This window comes from Otolemur garnettii, unplaced genomic scaffold (assembly GCF_000181295.1).
Source record: "Otolemur garnettii isolate 467f Iridium unplaced genomic scaffold, OtoGar3 scaffold00268, whole genome shotgun sequence".
Lineage (NCBI taxonomy): Eukaryota > Metazoa > Chordata > Mammalia > Primates > Galagidae > Otolemur > Otolemur garnettii.
This window is the reverse complement of record NW_003852663.1, coordinates 284,625-306,687: the sequence shown is the minus strand read 5'-3', so window position 1 is coordinate 306,687 and position 22,063 is coordinate 284,625. Positions and strand designations below refer to the sequence as shown.

At 45.8% G+C, this 22,063-nt stretch overlaps 1 protein-coding gene across 2 annotated transcripts in view; it reads right to left on the bottom strand.

The window, feature by feature from the left end:
* DRP2 (dystrophin related protein 2) overlaps positions 1-22,063 on the bottom strand; it is a 43,705-nt gene that overhangs the window by 2,785 nt on the left and 18,857 nt on the right. For both annotated transcript variants that reach the window (XM_003802959.3, XM_012813495.1), the window contains 17 exons: positions 20,378-20,498; positions 18,415-18,683; positions 17,883-18,029; positions 17,240-17,318; positions 15,205-15,265; positions 14,814-14,875; positions 12,535-12,609; positions 11,385-11,586; positions 10,795-10,880; positions 9,002-9,159; positions 8,512-8,678; positions 5,809-5,920; positions 4,129-4,265; positions 3,776-3,841; positions 3,442-3,507; positions 2,497-2,640; positions 304-541 (listed from right to left, as the gene is read on the bottom strand). In XM_003802959.3, the coding sequence (XP_003803007.1) occupies positions 304-541; positions 2,497-2,640; positions 3,442-3,507; positions 3,776-3,841; positions 4,129-4,265; positions 5,809-5,920; positions 8,512-8,678; positions 9,002-9,159; positions 10,795-10,880; positions 11,385-11,586; positions 12,535-12,609; positions 14,814-14,875; positions 15,205-15,265; positions 17,240-17,318; positions 17,883-18,029; positions 18,415-18,683; positions 20,378-20,498 (2,190 nt within the window). The remainder of the gene's footprint in view (positions 1-303; positions 542-2,496; positions 2,641-3,441; positions 3,508-3,775; positions 3,842-4,128; positions 4,266-5,808; positions 5,921-8,511; positions 8,679-9,001; positions 9,160-10,794; positions 10,881-11,384; positions 11,587-12,534; positions 12,610-14,813; positions 14,876-15,204; positions 15,266-17,239; positions 17,319-17,882; positions 18,030-18,414; positions 18,684-20,377; positions 20,499-22,063) is intronic.

Below are 22,063 nucleotides of genomic sequence, written 5' to 3'. Positions count from 1 at the left end.
GCCTCCCAAGTAGCTGGGACCACAGGTGCCCGCCACAACGCCCGGCTGTTTTTTTGGTTGCAGTCGTCATTGTTGTTTGGCAGGCCCAGGCTGGATTCGAACCTGCCACCTTAGGTTTACGTGGCTGGCGCCTTAGCCACTTGAGCCACGGGCGTCGAGCCAGGCCCAGTTCTTTTCAGGAAGTCCCCTGAGAGCCACTGCCAAGGATTTCTTTTCTGCCTTCTCTTGGCTGCACTCCCCGACCCCCTAGCTTTCCCCTGCCCTTAGTGGCTGCCCTGTTCCTTTCCCTATCTCCAGCCTCACCTGCAGGAGCAGCTCCCTCAGGCGCTGCAGCTGGGACTCTAACTGCTTATTGTGGTCTTCAAGGATCTGCATGCGTGTCTCCAGGCGGCTCTTGTGCTGCCGAAGGATCCGAGCCTCGGCCAGAAGCTCCTCATTGTGCTGGTCTGCTGCTGCCTCGGTGGAGCCCTCAGCCAGGGTAGGTGCCTCAGCAGCCTCCTCATGCTGCCACTTCAGGCGCCTCAACTCTCCCTGGAGAATCCTGCCAAGGACACAGAAGCCAAGGCCTATATGAGCCCAACAGGGTGCTGACTGTCCAGGTACCAGATGTCCTCTTGGGCCTAGGTGTACTCTCTCACCCCACGCCATCCCCAGCACACTCTTGCTTGAGTAGCTAATCCACTTCCTGTCCAGCACATATGTCATTGACTCTGCCATCCTGAGACCTCAGAGCAGGGGAGCTGACATTTCACATAAGAAATGTCTCAGGGCTTTGATGCGCTGCTGTGGGGATTAATTCTGACCTTAAACTCAGGCAGAAACACAGTCTGCAAATAAATGGGGCCTTAGGGCTACTGACTCACCTAGTCCATTTTTAGAGTTTTAGATCCCAGGGAAAGATGTAACATAAACAAGAGACCACCTGTCTTATGTGTTTTCTCTATAACCCTTCTCTTTGGGCCACTTTGAACACTCATTTTGGGTCATTAAGGAAATAGATTCCAAAGAGATGGACTACCTCAGGGGATATCACTTTCTTTTGCAACAGAACAGAGTTGCCCAATGTTTCCCAGGGCCCTCCCACTGCTGCTCTCAGGCTGTGTTTCTCTAACTATTCATAGGGAAAACCCATGGTTTTCTTCACTCCTTTGTGGACCAATATGTGATCCTCATGCACCCGACTAGTACACAGCTCATGTCATGCACAACTCGACACAAAAGGCCAACAACATTCCAACTGGTCTATTTTCAGTAAGATGAGATCACTAATTCTGTGCTTAAATATCATGCTACTGTAATAGTTTCTAAGATCCTAGTTTACATCTGCATCTATCTTGTCCCGGACTAGTGACAAACTGGTCATAGGCTGGCCCTGGTCTGCCCTCCACACTCTGTTTTTTTTTTAGAGACAGAGTCTCACTTTATCACCCTCGGTAGAGTGCCATGGCGTCACAGCTCACAGTAACCTCCAACTCCTGGGCTTAGGCAGCCTCCCAAGTAGCTGGGACTACAGGCACTCGCCACAACGCCTGGCTATTTTTTGTTGCAGTTTGGCCAAAGCCAGGTTTGAACCCGTCACCCTCGGTATATGGGGCCAGCACCCTAGCCACTGAGCCACAGGCGCCGCCCTGCTATCATTCCTACTTTATGGAGATTCATGACGTCCCTGTAATCTTCACCCTCCTTCTTTGAGTCCTGAGATACTGTGTAGCGTCATGGTCCCCTGGGATGCTTCCACTAGATGATAACCATCTCTTTCCACTTCTAACAGTAAAAGTTCTCTGAGGGCAGCGACATGTCTTACTCTCTTCTATATTCTCTGTCCTGGTATTCTCTCTGCTTTCATCTAATGTGGAAAAATAGGGATTTAATTTAAAAGATCGAAACAATCCTTATAATAGCTAACATTTATTGAGCCCTTATTATAAGCCAGGCACTGGGATAATACATTATATGCCTGATCTCATTTAGTCTTCACAAGTGACCATGGCCTGTGGCTCAAAGGAGTAGGGCACTGGCCCCATATACTGGAGGTAGCAGTTTCAAACCCAGCCCCGGCCAAAAACAAACAAATAAAAAACAAATGACCCTAGGAGGTAGGTTCGATTATCATCATCCCTATTTTATTTTATTTTTATTTTATTTTTTGAGACAGAGTCTCAAGCTGTCATCCTGGGTAGAGTGCTGTGGCATCACAGCTCACAGCAAACTCCAACTCTAGGGCTCAAGTGATCCTCTTGCCTCAGATTTTCAATTTTTAGTAGAGATGGGGTCTCGCTTTTGTCAGGTTGCTCTTGAATGCGTGAGCTCAGGCAATCCACCCACCTTGGCCTCCCAGAGTGCTAGGATTACAGGCACATCATCCCTATTTTAAAGACAAGGAAATAGAGGATCACAGAAAATAATTCACACAATTAGGATGCAGAAGTGCCAAGACTTAAATACATGCTGTCTGCCTTGAGAACCCACAGAGATTTGTACCATCATCACACCCACCGGTTCTCATCTTCCAAGTGGGCCAAGATCTTCTCTAGGTCCCCCTTGCTTTCTGTGGCCATGCTACATGGAGCCTGCTGCCCAAAGGCCAGCTCCCGGTCTGTGATGGGGCTGGAGTGCCGCAGCAGGTACTGGTCCTCATCTCTGCATGGGTTTGGGGAGAGGAAAGGAGGTAGTCAGGTGTTAAACAGAAAAACAGATCTAGACATGGATTCTTGGCTCCAAGCCCAGGCCCCAGGAGATGCATGCTGGAGGATTTACTTCTAAGTCACATCAAGAGGGAAGGCCATATATTCAGGCTTGAGAGGGATGAAATTGTTCAAAGATGGCAGAGGCTGTGGTTGGGGGTACCAGGAGATAGTGTTTTCAGGATGCTGGGGTTTCTGCATTCTGCTTATTAACTCCCTTCTTTGTTTCCTCCTCCCCCAGAGGGATCTGATCAGTCAGAGCCAGATTGAGCCATGTAGCCAGCAGTTCCTAGGCCTCTGAGCAAGATGGGGAACTTCCTAGACATGCAGGGAGTCCCTTTGGCTATATTTTAGTTAGGTCCCTGATGTCTCCTAAGGTTGGTGCAAAGGATGTAACATTGTAACAGGAAGATACCTGGGAAGATGGTAGGGAGATTAGTACATCATTCATTCTCTACCTCAGTTGATTGAAAGAAGGGAATTTTTTTTTTTTTTGCAGTTTTTGGCCAGGGCCAGGTTTGAACCTGCCACCTCCAGTATATGGGGCCGGCACCTTACTCCTTTGAGCCACAGGTGCCGCCCAGGAAAATGGATTTTTTTATTAAATACTTTGTCCAGAAAACAGGAAGGAAGGTTGGGAGTCAAGGACCCTAACCACCAGGCTTCCCATGCCCTAGAGGATGCATCCTTCCTAAATGGTGGCAGAAGGATCCCAAGGAGAGCTATTTTTGGAAAATAAGCAGCTGTGGAAACTTACATGCTGTCATCTGGGGAAAGGCTGTCATTAAAGAAGGAACAATTTTGACTTTCCATCTCAGCAAGCCTAAGAAGAAAGAGCAGAAACAGGAGAGAAAACAGGAAGTGGGGGGTGATTTCACCACAAGGATTCTTATCCCACAACAGGACCATTGGCTTTGGAAGCTGCCTTAACTACCCCCAAGTGTTGGACCTCACTGGCTGCTGAATACTCTACTATGCACATCTCCTGGCCCTGACTCCATTCTCCTTGCTACAACTCAAAAGCCCTTCCACTTGAACTTCCTACAAACCCCACCCCTCCCCACCTCCACTTCCCGCAAACCTGGTGGTACCTGCTGGCAAAATGCTCAATGCGGGAGTGTGTGTCTGCATGTGGCAACATTGGGGAAGAAGCCGGCCTAGAAGAAAGCAGCAAAGACTCAGAAGACCAAAGACTGGGCAGCCTGTTTTCTCCCCTCCCACCACACACATTATGGAGATGAGCAAGAGCTAATAGGATACACAGGCTGGATGCCAGTCTATTTCTCAAGCCAGAATCCAGGTCAGGCCCAAGCTGAACTGTCCAGTCACTAGTAGGATTTACCCTGGAACACTCCCCTAGCCCACCTGGCACTCAGCCCCTTGACAGCACACAATCAGGTTCAGTGAGGCTGCCCGCAGCCCCTGCTCAGCCACTGGTACTCACGTCTCACTGTAATCAGCCTCCAGCACTGATTGCACAGGCAGATAACCTCGCTGAGGGTGCTTGCTGAAATAATGCTTTGAACGAAATTTGTTCTTTAAGGTTGTGGCAAAATCCCTCATGTTCTCACTGGATGTGGTCTGGTGGGGAGGGAGAGACAGAGCAGAAGGACTCACCCTAATGGCTTCCAGATGCAGGTGTGGCTCCTCCCCTAGAGCAGAAGCATGACAAGGAATCCACTCTTGCTCATGCCTACCACAGCGGCTGCATGATAAAGATGTGGAAGGCTATGGGCCAAAGTGTGAACACTGGTTGCCTCTGAGGAGTTGGACTCAACAGGTGTGGAACAGAGTGAGGAGAGAGGGGAACTTCCCTTCTAGACTTTAAAAACCTCTTTACAACCTGAATCTTTTACGATGTTAAATTTATTTATTTATTTATTTATTTAGAGACAGAGTCTCACTTTGTCACCCTCGGTAGAGTACTATGGCATTACACAGCTCACAGCAACCTCCAGCTCTTGGGCTTAGGGGATTCTCTTGCCTCAGCCTCCCCAGTAGCTGGGACTACAGGCACCCGCCACAACGCTGGGCTATTTTTTTATTGCAGTTTGGCCGGGGCTGGGTTCAAACCTGCCACCCTTGGTATATGGGGCCGGCGCCCTAATCACTGAGCACAGGCGCCGCGCCATGTTTGTTAAATTTTATAATAGCTTTTTTTGTAACTTCTAAGGATAGAGAGGATAAACAGGAAGTATAAGGTTATCAGTCAACCATCTCCAGCCACTTTCCATGTATAACTTTTATTATATTTTCCCTAAGATGATAATAAATGAAAAGTAAAGGGCGTTGTCCCTGTTCCCATTAGGTCGCATAATTCTGTGCCAAAAGAATTTGCAGAGGTGATGTCTTAGAAAGATGGATTATGGGAAAATGGGCTAAAATATGTGATGGAGGGTGGAGGAAGGAGTGAAGGGGAAGGCTGGGAATATTATTGGGGCTTTAGGAGAATATGTGGGGACAGAAAGGGATAGAGACACGTAGAGAGCGGAGTCAGCTCAGGAAGCTATGCAGAGCTCATGCAGCTCTGGGTATTGAACACAGCACAGGAGCAAATCTGTGGCTGCAGTTCAGGGATGCTGATCAACCTAGACTATGAAGGGCATGGCTGCCAGGGAAAACCAAGTGGAGTTTGGGGCCCATTAAAGAACATACCTTCCCCCCACCCCCAAGGGATTGATTTCAGCATAAAGTTTGGTATTGACTAGAAGGGATGAAAACATTGACAAAGTAATAGGAAAAGGCCAAGTAACCCAGTAGAGGAACAGTATAGGAACCTAGGCAAGAAAAACTCAAGTGAGCAATGGAAGGTGAGTCACCTGGAACTGTCTTGCCCTCTGTGTTTTTTTCCTGAGACTTTACTATGCAGTAAAATAGTGAGTGCTCTCTAAAGAGCTAAGACTGTCCTAGGCCAGCAGTAGCCTAGTCCCTGGCAGTAGTGAGGGAGAAGCTATGCTAGAATAATAGAGTGGCCAGAATCCCTTAAACCAGTGAATGACTAGGGCTGTTTAGAGAACACTTCCCATAGGAGAGCTGAACACATTGAGCCAATGCTGAGCAGAGTGGATGTAGGTCTAGTACCTGAGAGCTGCCCACCCCTCCCACCCAGCACGGGGCTCTATACCGGTGTATAATACTCCATGATGGGGTAGTGCAGCTTGTTGCCTTTGCTAGCCCTGCCTGTTAAGAAGCAGGTCTGGCAGATGTCGACATTAAATTGTTTCAGACTCCGGTACCTTGGAGAGAGGAGACATGGTAGGGATGAGAATCCAGTGTGCTACCATACCTCCCCTCTGTTCCCCAAACATCAAAATATACACAAACATTAGAAGGGAGTGAGGCATGGAGCCATAACATGACCAATGTCCTATATATAGCAGTGGCTGAGTCCTCAGTAGATACACAGCCTTTTATTAAAATTTCAGGGGTTTTCTAAGCTGGTTGTAGAGATCGTAAATCTCCATGAAATCACAAGCCCAGGTTCTGAGGAAGCAGGGGAAATAGCATTATCTTACCATCTTTGTTTAAAGGTGGTGGGGAGGAGCAGAAGTAAAGATTTCATTATATCAAGTCTAGGCTCCCAGGTATCACTACCTACCTTGGAAAAGTTACACTTTAAGGACAAAGTCAGTTTATTCCACAAGCCTTGTATAAGTTGGCCAGAAGTTTTTTTTTTTTTTTTGAGACACAGTTTCACTATGTCACCCTCAGTAGAGTGCTGTGGCATCCCAGCTCACAGCAACCTCAAACTCTTGGGCTCAAGCGATTCTCTTGCCTCAGCCTCCCAAGTAGCTGGGACTACAGGCACCCACCACAAAGCCCAGCTATTTTTTGTTGCAGTTGCCATTGTTGGTTAGCTGGCCCAGGCAGGGCTTGAACCCACAAACTTTGGTGTATGTGGCTGGTGCCATAACCACTGTGCTACGGGCCTACAAGTTATTTCTGAAGGTTATTTATAATAACTCTATTATTACAGACCTATTTCCAAAGCCTGGCTTAACTGCTGAGACGTAGCAGCATAAAACAGTGAAATGCCTAGATGTAGAGAAGTCAGATGAGCCAATATCTACTCCTGGATCTCCCACTAACTAGTTGTCTGAACTTGGGTGAATAGCATTCCACAATTTTTTTTTTAGAGACACAGTCTCACTTTGTCACCCTCTGTAGAGTGCTATCCTGTCATAGCTCACAGCAACCTCTAGCTTTTGGGCTTAGGCAATTCTCTTGCCTCAGCTTCCCGAGTAGCTGGGACTATAGGCGCCTGCCACAATGCCCAGTTATTTTTGTTGCAGTTTGGCCAGGGCTGGGTTTGAACCCACCACCCTTGATATATAGGTTAGGTGCCCTACTCACTGAGCCACAAGCGCTGCCTGCATTTCACATTTTATAAAAAGCAGAGTGGTTGTAAGAAAGAGTTGAGTGTTAATGGTTTAAAAAGTCAAAAAGTTGGGCAGCCCCTGTGGCTCAAGGAGTAGGGCACCGACCCCATATGCTGGAGATGGTGGGTTCAAACCCAGCCCCAACCAAAAAAAAAAAAAAAGTCAAAAAGTTGAGCATTTTATGATTAAAGCCAAATTTAGGATAATAGTTACCTTTGTTGGTGGAAGGAGGGGAAAGCAATCACAGAAACCTCAAATGTATCACAATAGTATTTTATTTCCTTAAGCTTTGTTGTAGGTATATACTGTGGTATGCTGAGGCCAAGTCATACTAGCTCACAAGGGCTGGCTTAAAATTTCAGGGGTTTTCTAAGCTGGTTGTTACATACAGCCATTATTAAAAATTAAACTACATAACTCACAATTAAATAAATGATTTTTAAAAGGTAAGAAATCCTCAGTGTGCTCTCACCTAACAAGCACAATGTAAGGGTACATGGCACCTCTTAAGCGAGGGGCACAACTACAGCTTGGACTTTACCTAACAAATGCAAACAATATAACCTAACAGTCAGTACCCTCATATTAATCTGAAATTTTTAAAAAAGGAAAAAAAAAGAAATACTCAAAACTCATCACTTCCTAATTACTTTACTATTATCTATGCTCTTGGGGTTACCTATCTCTCTATCTAATTTTGAGACAGGGTCTCACTCTGTCACCCAAGCAGTAGTACAGTGGTACAATAATAGGTCACTGCAACTTCCAACCCCTGGGCTCATGAGATTCTCTGACCTTAGCCTCCCAAAGCGCTGGGATTACAAGAGTGAGCCATTGTGCCTGGCCTCTTGAGGTTATTTACACTGACTGTATGTGCATGGTGGAAATATAATACTATAAATGATGTACAACTGAGCATTTCTTCTCAACTCTGCTCAGAGACTTACTGTAGGTAGCCTGACATCAGCCACAGTGGGAGTTTATAGCACAGAAATTAGCAAATACTACAAATCAGATTTCCTTTTTTCTTTCTAGAGAGTATGGATTTTTTTCTCTACATTGCTTTTATGTTATGGCAAAGAGAAGGGAGTATTTGACATACTGTATTTTTGTGTGTGTGTGTGTGTGTTTTTCAAAATATTAAGGGGGTACCTAGAGAGTAGGTTGTGAAACATTTGCAGCATACCATTTGGTACATAGGGGTTCTTATAGTGCCCGCTATACGTTTCTGTAGGTCTGTAACACTTCCTAATACAACTAAAACAAAAAACTTCATCATTTCCATTTTTTAAAAAAATTAAACATCCTTCGATGAAAGGATTACAACAACATATAACGTAGTAGATTAACTGTAATTATATAAGTATGTCATGCATCGTTTTATAATATCTGATTTGTATGTCACATGACATATTTATTTTCAACCTAACAGGTATTGTTTTCCTTACCTGAATCCCTTGATGGGGCACTGCCTACAGATAGAGCACTTAGTCTGATGCTTCACTTGCTCAGCAATGGTGACCCGATGCAGAACAGCCAACCACACCATGGACTGGGGCTCCAAGTTGACCCACTCCAGGAACTGGGAAGCTTCAATGACTGGCTTCCCTGTGCTCTAGGGAAACAAGAAGCCCAATGGGAATGATTGATGCCCAAGTGTCTGTAGAATGACAGCCCTCAGAGGAGCAGGGGAACCAGCAGGGCCTGGGTTAGCCTATTTTTCAGAGGTGTTCTCTTTCTGTTCCACTCTCGCTGAGCTGCCACTCTCCCCAGTAGGACTCTGACCCTAGAACCTAAAGAACCTTCTGCCCTTTTGTCCTGTTCCAACAAACTCCCTTACATCTCAGTACTTCAGATCAAAAGCTTAGCTCTTAGTCCTCCTTCCCTCCCTCCTGTCTCCCTTTCCCTCCTTCCTTCCCTCCCCAGTTCCATACTCACAAAACGGAAGCAACTACGAACACTGGGCTCCACGTTGCTGCCCCCAAAGGCTGCTACTTCACCCAGCTGACGGGGCACCTGAATGGCCTCATGAAGCAGGACACCAAGGTGGCGCTGGTCACACTGGCTGCCTGAGTTGGCCACTTGGCTGAAGAGGTCTGCTGGCCCCACCATCAAGAATGGCCACCCCAGTGCAGCAATGGCCAGAAAACGGCATGAGGAGAAAGGGCAGAAAAGACAGGGCAAGAGCACACAGACGGAGTTAATGTCTTTTGCAACTGGAATACTTAGAGATCCATCCCTGACCCTCTAAGAGCCCAGGAGTTTTATAAAGAGCATTCTTGTTATTCAGAGAGAAAAAAAGACAGAGACGAAAAGAGAGCATCAGGAAGAGAGGGAGAGAGAAAGATGAAAACAGAGAGACAGGGAGCTGTGTGTAAGAGCAGAGCCAGACGCAGATATGACACTTGTGGGAAAACAGATTCCTCAAGAAGCAAGATGAGGGGGTGTGGTCTCAGGGTGCCTGAACATGAGTCACGGTTGAGCTGCTGCACCCCCTCCTGTAGCTCATATGGTCTGACAATGCAGTCATCTTTCAACTGTCCACACAAATGGAAGGAAACATAGGCACTGGATAATCCAAAAAGAGCTAATTCAAAGCTCTATCCAGCTCATCTCAAAGGAATTTTGGGAGAAACAAATAATATCACAGCCATGAATATGCTTGGGAAAGTTCCCTTCTCTGTAAAGTTTTCCCAGACCATCGTCATCTGTCTCTCCTCTGTGACCCGATATAGCACATATCCTTTGCCATTTGGGATTATTCTCATTGGTACTTTCTGAACAATGCTTCCTGTGTATTTCTGTCTCCTCCTCTGGACTGTAAACCACTTGAAGCAGGGACTGTGTCTAATTTAACCTAGCATTCACCCCATTTAGCAAAGTGGTCTATACATGTTAGGACTCAACAACTAATGATGCTGCTGCTGAAACATTCAAAATGCTGAACACAAGATGGAGGAGAGAGAGGAAAGCAAAGGTACCATAAACCAGAGAGGTGAAAAACTACAGAAGTATATACTGTTCACCTCCCAGATAATGGGGCTTATTGCACACTGCCCATGTAATGACACGAAAGTCTCTAGTGGACTGTGTGACATGGTTTCAGACTGGGGGAAAGCTAAGCCTGGAATGCTTCAGGGAAATACACTAGAAAGTCAGGGCTCTGGATACCCCAGGACACCAATATCAATCCTGGCTAAGTACTTACATCAGATCAGAAGAAGCCAAGCCCCTTGGAATGACATCGGCAGTCATTCCAGTGTCACTGGCCTTTGGCTATCATGTGTTCTTTGCAATAGCCTGGACCAAATAGCATCACAAGTGGGAGGTGCCTGTGGCTCAGTGCGTAGGGCACCGGCCCCATATACTGAGGGTGACGGGTTCGAACCTGGACCTGGCCAGCTAAAATAGCAGTGGCAACTGCACCAAAAAATAGCCGGGTGTTGTGGTGGGTGCCTGTAGTCCCAGCAACTCGGGAGGCTGAGACAAGAGAATCACCCTAGCCCACGAGCTGGAGGTTGCTGTGAGCTGTGACAGCACAGCACTCTACTGAGGGCGACAAAATGAGACTGTCTCAAAACAAACAAACAAACAAATAGCATCACAAGGTAGACCAGCCAGCCCCCTGCTGAGTCATAAGACCTACCACTGGCTTATCTTACTCTCTTCTTTCTCCCTACAAGACTTCCACCTCCACTCAACGCCACTTTAGACTTTGGGGTTGTACTCACACTGAAGTTTTTCCTTCACTTCTGTGCCACACAGGCATGCAATGCCAGTCTTAAAGGACAATGCCCGCATCTTTCCGCTGCGACCACTAGGTTTAAAAGAAGAGACTGAGAACATGAATATATATAAAGGGTTAACATTTTGGCAGTCACTTCCATCACAGAGTTGATCCCAGCCCAGCCCTGTGCCAACTATGCCCCAAGCTGAGCTGGGTCCAAGTCCCCCATGGCAGCAATCTCTTTCCACCATTCCCACTCAAGACATCCCATTGATTTTTTTTTTTTTTTGAGACAGATTCTCAAGCTCTCACCCTTGGTAGAGTGCCATGGCATCACAGCTCACAACAACCTCCAACTCCTGGGCTTAAGCGATTCTCTTGCCTCAATCTCCCAAGTAGCTGGGACCACAGGTACCCACCACAACGCCTGGCCATTTTTGGTTGTAGTTGTCATTGTTGTTTGGCAGGCCCAGGCTGGATTTGAACTCGCCAGCTCTGGTGTATGTGGCTGGCACCTTAGCCGCTTGAGCTATAGGCGCCAAGTCCATCCCATTGACTTTTATCCTGGAGGCTTCCAGAGTTAAAAGGCCTTACCTATCAAAAACATTGAGGAGCCAGTTGAGGGTCATGTCCACACAGAGTGGCACATTGACCAGGATGCCTCTTTCCTCCTCAAGCCGCTCATATAAGGCGGTCAGGCAGTGGATGACCTCCACCACATCCATCACGTGCTCACTGGCTTGCAGATCATGCTCATTGAAGACCTCCAGGGCTGTGGTTAAAGTTACCAGGTCCACTGGGAAGGAGAATAGAAAGGAAAAAAAAAAAAAACATAGCCAGAAGTAGAACTCCCAGGATTAGATACTAAGATAACACAACCAGCGTTACCAAATTTGATTCGGTCTCCAGAACAACCATTTGCAGGTATGTTACAAGCTTATCCTTTACCAAGACCCTCATCCCAAGGAAGGGAGGGCAGCAAAAGGTGCTTCAAATTAACCCAACCTATTCTTATAACCCTATGTTCTTTGATACCAGTTTTAAAAGATGATGTGATGTGAGTAAATTCATCCCTTATGTTGTATTAACTCCTAAGGGAATCAAATCTCATTTTAAGTTTCTCTGTCTTTACCTAAGTTTCATTTGCAAATAGGTTTGTCCATGAGCCATGTTCTGAGAACCTAAACACCAGCTATGAAGGCTTAGGTATGGCTGGGGAAATGTGATATATATCAGAAGGATGGTTTAGTACTAGCCAGATGTGCTTGAGCCAGGAAACTTTTTTTAATTTTTTTTTTATTTTTTTGAGCCAGGAAACTTTAATAAAAAGTGTTTATGAGAAAGGCTAGAAGGCATATAATATCTACAGCCATACTGTTCCCTAACCACTAGCATTTTCTTTAAATGTTCTGTTTGCTACATCCAGTAACCCCAAGATGGCAACCATGGGCTGGGATACTTCCTATCACAAAGAAGTTGCTTGATTATCCATGTTGGTTAGGGGAAAAGGGGCAGGTGGAGGATAACTGTAGGGTTAGTTTGGAAACATATCTGGGGCTTAGGGAAAATGGAAGGGCCCTGAAAAGAGCAGATGTTCACAGCCAGCATATTCCAGCCTTTGGAGAGTTTCTATCACGCCAATCAACAACCCTGACCAAGGTGGGATGAAAGTGGGAAACAGCAGACAGATGAGGAACAGAAGTAAGGGAGTGAAAGCCATAGGGAAGTATGACAGGAGACGTACAGCGCAGGGCCTTCTGGACTCTGCGGAGCTTCATGGCAGTGCGATAAGCTGAGAACTTAATGTTGTTCAGATCAGCTGCAAAGAATGGAGAGAGACCCACTCAGATCAGAGAAATGCAAATTAAAGCCACAACATGATACCATCTTATACCCATCAGATTGACAAAAAATAGAAGTCTGACTGACAATAGAAAGTGTCAACAAGGGTGTGGAATAATAGGAACTACTAATGAAAGTGCAAACTGAAACAATCACCTTGGCAAACGACTTAGTATTACCTGGTAAAATGTAACAGTCATGTGTCCTACTGCCTAGCCAGCTATATATCCCAGAGCAATGATTTACAAATATGTTTTGGCCAAGACTCATAGTAAGAAATTCATTATGTGTCATGATCCAGTAGACATATGCACGTGTGCATATATAAATAACTGAATCAAACATTTCAGGAAGCAATTCCTGACTCGATTTGATAAGTAAAAAGCATAACAAACTTAATATCAAATATGACTCTTATTGAGGCTCTAGTGTATGTTAATACTTCCTAGTCTATACTTCAAAATTTTTAAATGCTTATGACAACATACTGAAACGAGGTTATGACCTGCAGACTGAGAAATATGCCCTGGAGAAAACCTTGCACACATGCACTGGAAGACATGTACAAGAAAGCTTCAGCAGCACTGCTCTTATTAGCGCCAAACTAGAGACAACCCATTTCTAGTAGAATGGATAAAGAAACTGTGCAATATACAATGGAATGTGCTATAGCAGTGAAAATGAATGAACTATAGTCACATGCATCAACATGGACAAAATTTGCAACGCAGTAAGTCTCTCTTAGTAGGCAAAGACAAGGCATGCAAGAGTCACACGCATCACAGCCAGGACAGTATCTTGCAAAGCAGATCAGACTTAACATCTGTAGCATAATTCCCTAGTGTGATGATAAAATGGTCCAGGGGGAAATGTAGAGCCTCCAGTTGAGGCAGGTGCAGAGGGGAACAAAAGGAATGGTATCAGAGAAGGGATGAGCCACTCATTGCCTCTCCCACCTGCTTATTGACTGGGATTTCCTTCTATTCTTTTTTTAAAAACCAGTTTATTAAGGTATGATTGACATACAAAAAGCTGTACAGATTTAATGTCTATGACCTTTTTTTTTTTTTGAGACAGAGTCTCACTATGTCCCCCTCAGTAAAGTGCCATGGTGTCCCAGCTCACAGCAACCTCGAACTCTCGGACTTAAGTGATTCTCTTGCCTCAGCCTCCCAAGTAGCTGGGACTACAGGTGCCCACCAACAGTGCCTGACTATTTTGTTGTTGTTGTTGTCATTGTTGTTTTGCAGGCTGGGGCCGGGTATGAACCCACCAGCCCTGGTGCATGTGGCCGGCACCCTAACCACTGAGCTACCGGCACTGAGCCTAATGTCTACAACTTGATGAGTTTGGAGTTAAATATACACCTGTGTTGGCTCAGAGCCTATAGCTCAGCAGTTAGGGTGCCAGCCACATACACCAGAGCTGGTGGGTTTGAATTCAGCCTGGGGCTGTCAAACAACAATGACAACTACAACCAAAAAATATCCGGGCGTTGTGGTGGGCACCTGTAGTCCCAGCTACTTGGGAGGCTGAGGCAAGAGAATCGCTTAAGCCCAAGACTTTGAGGTTGCTGTGAGCTGTGATGCCACAGCACTCTACTGAGGGTGACAAAATGAGCCTGACTCAAAAAATAAATAAATAAACACAGGTGAAACCACCACCACAATCAATGCCACAAATACATCTATCCCCTCTAAAGGCTTCCTCCTCCCCTCTTTATTATTTTCTATAAGAACACTTGATATAAGATCCACTTTCTTAGCAAATGTTTAAGGATATAATCCAGCACTGTCAACCATCAACACTATGTGGCACAGTAGCTCTCTTATTCATCTTGCATAACTGACACTTGGTACCTTTCCCATTTCCCCTGCCCTCAGCCACTGGCAACCACCATTCTACTCTCTGCTTCTACACGTTTGACTATTTTAGATTCCTTACATAAGTGGGATCATGTAGTATCTGTCCTTCTTTGCCTGGTTTATTTCACTTAACATAATATCCTGCAGGTTCATCCATGTTGTCTCAGATGGCAAGATTTCTTTCTTTTCAAAGGCTAAATAATATTCCATTATATAGATATGCCACATTTTCTTTATCCATTCATTCTTGATGGACATTATAGGACAAAGGCAGCTGTATAGATCTCCATCCTGTATGGGAACCCCATATTCTTACCTAGGGTTTGGTATAACTCTGTCATCTTGGGATGGTCCCAGCATGTGGTCTGAGCCTGGTGGCTACAAACAAAAGCATCAATAGCACCAGTGTTGATACCACTCACCCCCCCCCCACATACACACATGTGTGCACACCACTAAGTTAACAGATTGGACACAAGACCCTGCAGGATCCCAGGGTGAACCCTGAAGACCCCATAGCACAAAGGTCCAACTTTATCTAGGTTGAATCTTGTGCTCTTGAGATGAGGAGGAGAAAAACTGGACTTGATGGAGGAATCCCAACAGACAGGGAGTTACAGGGATGGGTAGCAAAAAGATAGGAGAAAAGGAGGTGGCAGGAGAATGGGCAGGTGACTGACCGGCTTCTGATTCAGATGGTCACTCACTTGATGTAGTAGGGAACTTTATTGGGTGAAATTGCTCTTTCCCAGGGAACCTGGACAGAGGCTGATAAAGAAGAGAAAGAAAGCAAGCATAGCTCTACTACTGCTCTTGAGGCCCCTGGCCACCCCGCTGCTCTATCCTCCCAAAGAGGTGGTCAAGCCCAAAAGGAGATGCCTGACTCACTGCCAGCTCTCAACAGCCATTGAGGATGGGGCTACCACTTCTAATGAACACGCTTCTCTCCCTGACGTTAGTGGAAGGGAAGAGGAAGAGGTTGTCACTGTTAGCCCAACTTACCAGAGATATGGCAAGGGTATGAATCTGACCTTGGCCACCCTGACAATCTTCTTTCTCCCTGAGCAAGCTATCACTTCTACCCATTCACTTGCAGACAGCTACATTGTTCCTGTGGATAGGAAGTGGACCCTACTTTCCTCTTGGGGCTCAAAGCCTTTCCCCCAGAAGGTTAAGCTTCTGAGTCCTGTGGGACAGTTGGGAAATGGTATGGTCCATTCCTCTCTCATGAGGAACTCATGCCTCTCTCTGCCCTGTGTTTTTATCCTCCAGATCTTTAAGAGAGGCTCAGGTTACTTGGCAAACCTACCCATTGCAGTTTACCTGGGTACAAAAGCCCTCTGTAGGTATAGCTGCATGGCAGGGATTATTACAACAACACTACTAACCACAGTTAACATTTCTTGAGCTCCTGCTATGTGACAGATACTATGCTCAATGCTTTGTGGATATATCTAATTTTGCTATCTGTATACTCTCACCATCTCCACTGCTACTCACCTGGTCTGGGCCACTACAATCCTATGCCTGGATTATTGCAATGTGTCTCCTAACAGGTTTCCCTGCTCCCACTCTGCCCCCAAGCAGCATAAGGCACATCATGCCACCCTTCAGGTCAAACTCTGCCGAAGGTTCGCCATTGCTTTCAGAATAAAATACAGACCAGGCCTGGTGGCTCACCCCTGTAATCCTAGCATTCTGAGAGGCCAAGGCGAAAGGATCCCTTGAGCTCAGGAGTCTGAGACCAGTCTGAGCAAGAGCAAGATCCTGTCTCTACCAAACATAGAAAAACTAGCTGGGCGCTGTGGAGGGCACCTGTAGTCCCAGCTACTTGGGAGGCTGAGGCAGGAAGATCATGCGAACCCTGGAGTTAGAGGTTGCTGTGAACTAGGCTGACACCACAACACTGTAGCCGGGGCAGAAGAGTGAGACTCTGTCTCAAAAAAATAAAATAAAGTAAAATAAAATCTTAAGTTCTTCACCTTACCTACAAGGCCCTCTGTGTTGTTCCTCAGCTCTTCCCGTCTTTGCTTCCTTTCTCCTTGCTGCTTCTCAGGCTTAAAGGCCTGGAAGCTGCTGTTCACTCTGCCTAGTAGGCTCCTCCCTCAGTCTTCTACATCGTTCATCCCTTCACCTCCTTTGGGTCTCTGCTCAGCTGTCCCCCTCTCAGTGAGCCCCCGCTAACTACCCTGTTCAAAATTGCAACACTTCTCCCTTAAGTCCAGCACACCCTATCCATGCCTTCCCTGTTTTAATTTTTTCCATAACCCTTGTCACCAATTGACCTTAGATGTATTTTACTGATTTGTTAGGGTTTTACTTATTTGTATTTGTCTAGAATATAAGCTGTCTGTGGATTTCTGTCTGTTTTGTTCACTGATAACAGCCCACAGCAGGCCCTCAATAAATGTTGTTGAACAAATAAAGTTATTTAATCCCCATAGCTCAGTGAGCTAGGGAATATTTTTTCCCTCTTTTTACAGATGGGAGAACTGAGGTTCAGAAAGGGTAAGCTATTTTTTTAAGCTTACACAGCTATTAAGTTGAGGTGCTATGACTCACATCCAGGTCTCTTGATTTGAGAGACTATTCTCTTAACTACTACCTTATACTGCATTATCCTTACTGCTTCTCAGATGCCATTGTATACTGGGCTCCCACCAGACCCCCAGGGGACAAGAACAGACTCTCTTGGAAGATGGCTGAGGCTCTGCCAAGCAAAGACCAGTTTGTCTCACGTACAGGAGAGGAAGTGTTGTGACCCCGGCCCAAAGTCCCGGTGGGCATCCTGGAGCTGTTTAAGCCTCTCTCCAACTGACACCTATGGAAAGAACAGGTAGGAAGTCAGCAGATTCATTCTAGCAGTATGGGATCTCCAGCACCGCTATGAATCTTTGAGTTCCCCCATAGGCTGGCTTTCCTCTGGTTCCATTTTTTTCTGTCATATTCATCCCCCCAACTCTAGTCTTCCCCTGGGACTCCCAAGGGTCAGAGAAGAGCATCCCTAATTCCAGCCTACATTCATTTTCTCTGCCTCTGTCTGTCCAAGTCTAGAAAGGTCTCTCATTTCTTTCTTTTTTTTTTTTTTTTTTTGCAGTTTTTGGCCAAGGCTGGGTGTGAACCTGCCACCTCCAGCATATGGGGCCAGCGCCCTACTCCTTTGAGCCACAGGCGCCGCCCCAGGTCTCTCATTTCTTCATTCCAATCACTCCATGAAGATTAGAGGTTCAGGAGCCCCTTCTTGGGCCCCATGTTCTCTACTATTCTTTTCTCATGCAGGTCCCATTCCAATACTCCTTCATTTCCTTTGAATTTGGAGAAGTTTCGCCCACATCTAATTATATTGAGGCAAGTCCCCATGGTTCACTCCCGGCTGTTGTTCTACCTGTAGCTGTTTCCACCGGACGTTGATCTGCTCCAGGGCTCGGGAATTCTCCATCGACAAATGCACATCAGAAATGGCAAGTTGGTGGGCTAGATCATTCACCAGCTTCACTCCATCTTTCATGGGGGAGAATTCTTCTTTGAATAGCTAGAGAACCAGGACCCAAATGCCACAGCAAAGAGTAGAAAAGAAAAACCATTATTTATTCACCTCCACTCCTCCCTCTTCATCCAGAGATTTTGTTACAACAAAACTACCTAGGTACTTGTCTATTTAGGCAATCAGGCTAAGCTGTGGGCGGCCACTGTCCTTATCCTCTTCCTCTCCTCTCAGAAAACATCAGGGAAAGAGAAGATAGTGGAAAACCAGAAGAGACTCAGTCTGAATCAGGCCCCAATTTAGCATAGAAACCGAGAGGTCCATCTGTAGTCCAGGCCAACAGTGGAGTCTCAGCAGCAGGTACACTGTCAGGGTCTGGGGGACAGAGCTAGGTCTCGGGGTTGACTACAATCAGGGAGGGGACCTAACATACCTTAATAGTCTGGATGTGCTCTGGGAGTGAATCAATGAACAGATCCCCAATGGGCTCCCAAGTAGCTCGGACTCCCTCGGCTTGGGTAAGAGTAGTGCTCAACTCCTCCATTGCCCCCTGGATCTCCAATAGCTGCTCCAATGTGTGTTCAATGTGACGGTGTTGGTCCACACAGCGGGCTGTCAGCTTCTCCCATAATTCACTGGCCACTGTTGCTTGCTTCCACACAAAGCGGCTAAGATTCTGGATCTTCTGTCTGGGGGAGGTATCTGTAAGGACAGGCAGGAAGCCATGTCAGGCCAGCCACCCAGGGGCAGCCCAGGGAAAGACAGAGACAAAGACAGCCCTTTATAAAGTGTGTGTGTTTGTGTGCATGCTCACGTGCACACGTGCATGTTTGTGTATATATTCAAATACACACAATTACATATGTTTCCATGGTTGAGCCCTTTTAGCACATTCAGGATTTTTTAAAAAATTAAACTGTTTACTTTGAAATCATTATAGTTTCACATGCAATTGTAAGAAATAATACAGAGATCTCATGTACCCTTTGCCCAGTTTCCTCAAATGGTAACATCTTGCAAAATGATAGTACAATATTACAATCAGAATATTGACACTGGCTCGGCGCCTATAGCTCAACCGGCTAAGGCGCCAGCCACGTACACCTAAGGTGGCGGGTTCGAATCCCCAGCCCGGACCCGCCAAACAACAATGACGGCTGCAACCAAAAAATAGCCGGGCATTGTGGCGGGCGCCTGTGGTCCCAGCTACTTGGGAGGCAGAAGCAGGAGACTCGCTTGAGCCCAGGAGTTGGAGGTTGCTGTGAGCTGTAATGCCACGGTACTCTACCCAGGGGGACAGCTTGAGGCTCTGTCTCAAAAAAAAAAAAAAAAAAAAAAAAAAGAATATTGACACTGACACAATTCACCAATTTTGTTCAGGGCCCCCCAGTTTTACTTTGTGTGTGTGTGTGTGTGTGTGTGCACTCACATGTACACTCATGTTTAGTACTTACTGTATCATGAGGATTTCCACATTTTTTTTCAAATGGGCAAGGTAAAAAGTGAGTACAATATTTTAAGTAGTGTACTGAGGTGAATCATCCAGAGTCTTGTTCACGTAGCCCTGGAATGTAATTCTGCATTTGTGTCTGTGACCCACTTCCATCCAAAGAAGGGAGGCATTTTATGACGACTCAGCCCAGAAGTTTGGTATAATGTACCCAGCTCCTCCACCTAGGCTCCTAATTTGTAGATTTCCTCTTGCTCCTTCAGACCTCCTCTTAGAAGCAGATTTAGAGCCCCCAAAACCCAGGCTAACACCTCTGTGTTGGAATAAAGCAGTATTTTTTTTTTTTTTTTTTGGAGACAGAGCCTCAAGCTGTCCCCCTGGGTAGAGTGCCGTGGCTTTACAGCTCACAGCAACCTCCAACTCCTGGGCTCAAGCGAGTCTCCTGCCTCCGCCTCCCAAGTAGCTGGGACCACAGGCGCCCGCCACAACGCCCGGCTATTTTTTGGTTGCAGCCGTCATTGTTGTTTTGGTGGGTCCAGGCTGGGGATTCGAACCCGCCACCTTAGGTGTACATGGCTGGCGCCTTAGCCGGTTGAGCTACAGGCGCCGAGCCAAAGCAGTATGTTTTTAAAGGGCAAACTGCTGCATTTATTCTCAGCTCAATTCATTTGAATGTTTTTTTCTTTTTCATGCCTCATTAAAAGGTCACATGTGATGGTCCAGAGAGCCACATATAGCTTTGGGTCATATGCTGGTGACCCCTGCTCCAGGCTCTGTTCTCTATGCTTTTTCCTGAACTGTGAATCTTGCTCCTTCCCAACTCTGGACCAACTCCTAGACAGAACTACCCTCCTAGATAAAGCTGAGAAAATGAGCTTGAGGAGGGCAGAGGGTATTTGTTTAGCAGTACATAGCTTAGGAAGGGGGAAGAGCAGAAGACACCCACCTTTGCTCTCAGAATGAGGTTCCTCCAATTCCTCAAATGGGTGCTGGGATAAAAAGGCCTGAGCCGACTCCAGTACAGAATAGATATAGGGGCCCCGCGACTTGACTTCTTCCATAAAGGCCTGTGGAGTTTAGCAATATGTCAACAGGGGAAAAAAATATTTCAATTGCTTTGCATTCTATTCTGCAATTGATAACCTTTCTTCTCCTCCATGTGACTTGATCCTCTGACACTATCAGGGATCTTTGGGCTACCAGATAAAAAGACATGCAGTCCTTCCTATAGACAGAAGAATAACTCTGACACTGAAAGGTCTATTTAGTATGAAATGGGTCTGTCTACGCCACGTAGTAGAGAGAAATGTGGGGATCTTGCTTTTCTGAAATACTCAGAAAGTCCTGTAAGGGACTTAGAGAAATCAAACCAGGATAGGCAGGACTTATACTAAAAAATTAAAATTTTTGTTGAGGGGTGGGGCCTGTGGCTCAGTGGGTGGGGCGCCGGCCCCATATACTGAGGGTGGAGGGTTCAAACCTGACCCTGGCCAAACTGAAACAAAAAAATAGCCGGGTGCTGTGGCAGGTGCCTGTAGTCCCAACTACTCAGAAGGCTGAGGCAAGAGAATTGTGTAAGCCCAGGAGTTGGAGGTTGCTGTGAACTGTGTGATGCCACAGCACTCTACCGAGAAGGATAAAGTGAGACTCTGTCTCTACAAAAAATAAAAAATAAAATAAAATAAAATTTTTGTTGAAATATACAGAGTACACAAATCAAAAGTGTACAGCTCTATGTAACTAGTACTAAGATGAAGAAACAAAACTCTACCAGCATCTCAGAGGGCCCCCTGGTGGCCCCTCCCAGTTACTGTTCCATCCTTCCCTCTCAGAGGTGACCATGATCCTGACTTAAAAAACCACCGATTATTTTTGCCTATTTTGTCTTTAAGGTCTTGCTATATTGCCTAGGCTAGACTCGACCTCCTGGGCTCAAGTGATCTTTCTGTCTTAGCCCCATGAGTAGCAGGAACTATAGATGTGCACCACTTGAGTTTTGCCTAATTTTGAACTATACATGAATGGAATCATACAATATGTACTCTTTCTGTATCTGGCTTTTTTTTCTACTCAACATACTGTAAGATTCATCCATGTTGTGGCACATGGTTATAGTTTATTTTCTTATTGTATTATATCACATTCCGTTCTCATTTTTTAAGAAATATGGTTATTTTATAACTACAAAGGTAATACACATCTCACAAATATGAGGAATTTCAGGAAGGTATGAAGAAAAAAATTAAAGAGAACTCCAATTTTACTACTTAGAGTTAACCATTGTTAATATTTTAATCTCATCCCTTCCGGTGCTGTTATGTGTGTAGACATGCACACACATCTGTATACTTTTTTTTTTTTGTAGAGACAGAGTCTCACTTAATTGCTCTCAGTAGAGTGCTGTGGAATCACATCTCACAGCAACCTCTAGCTCTTGGGCTTAGGAGATTCTATTGCCTCAGCCTCCTGAGTAGCTGGGACTATAGTTGCCTGCCACAACACCCAGATAACAAACATATGCTTTAATTAATTCTAAGAACCAGAAAAAACTACCTTTTCCTATTCTTATAAACTCAATGCAACACTCAGAATATTTCTGATACCAGATATGGGCTTTTCTCCCCCCCCCCCC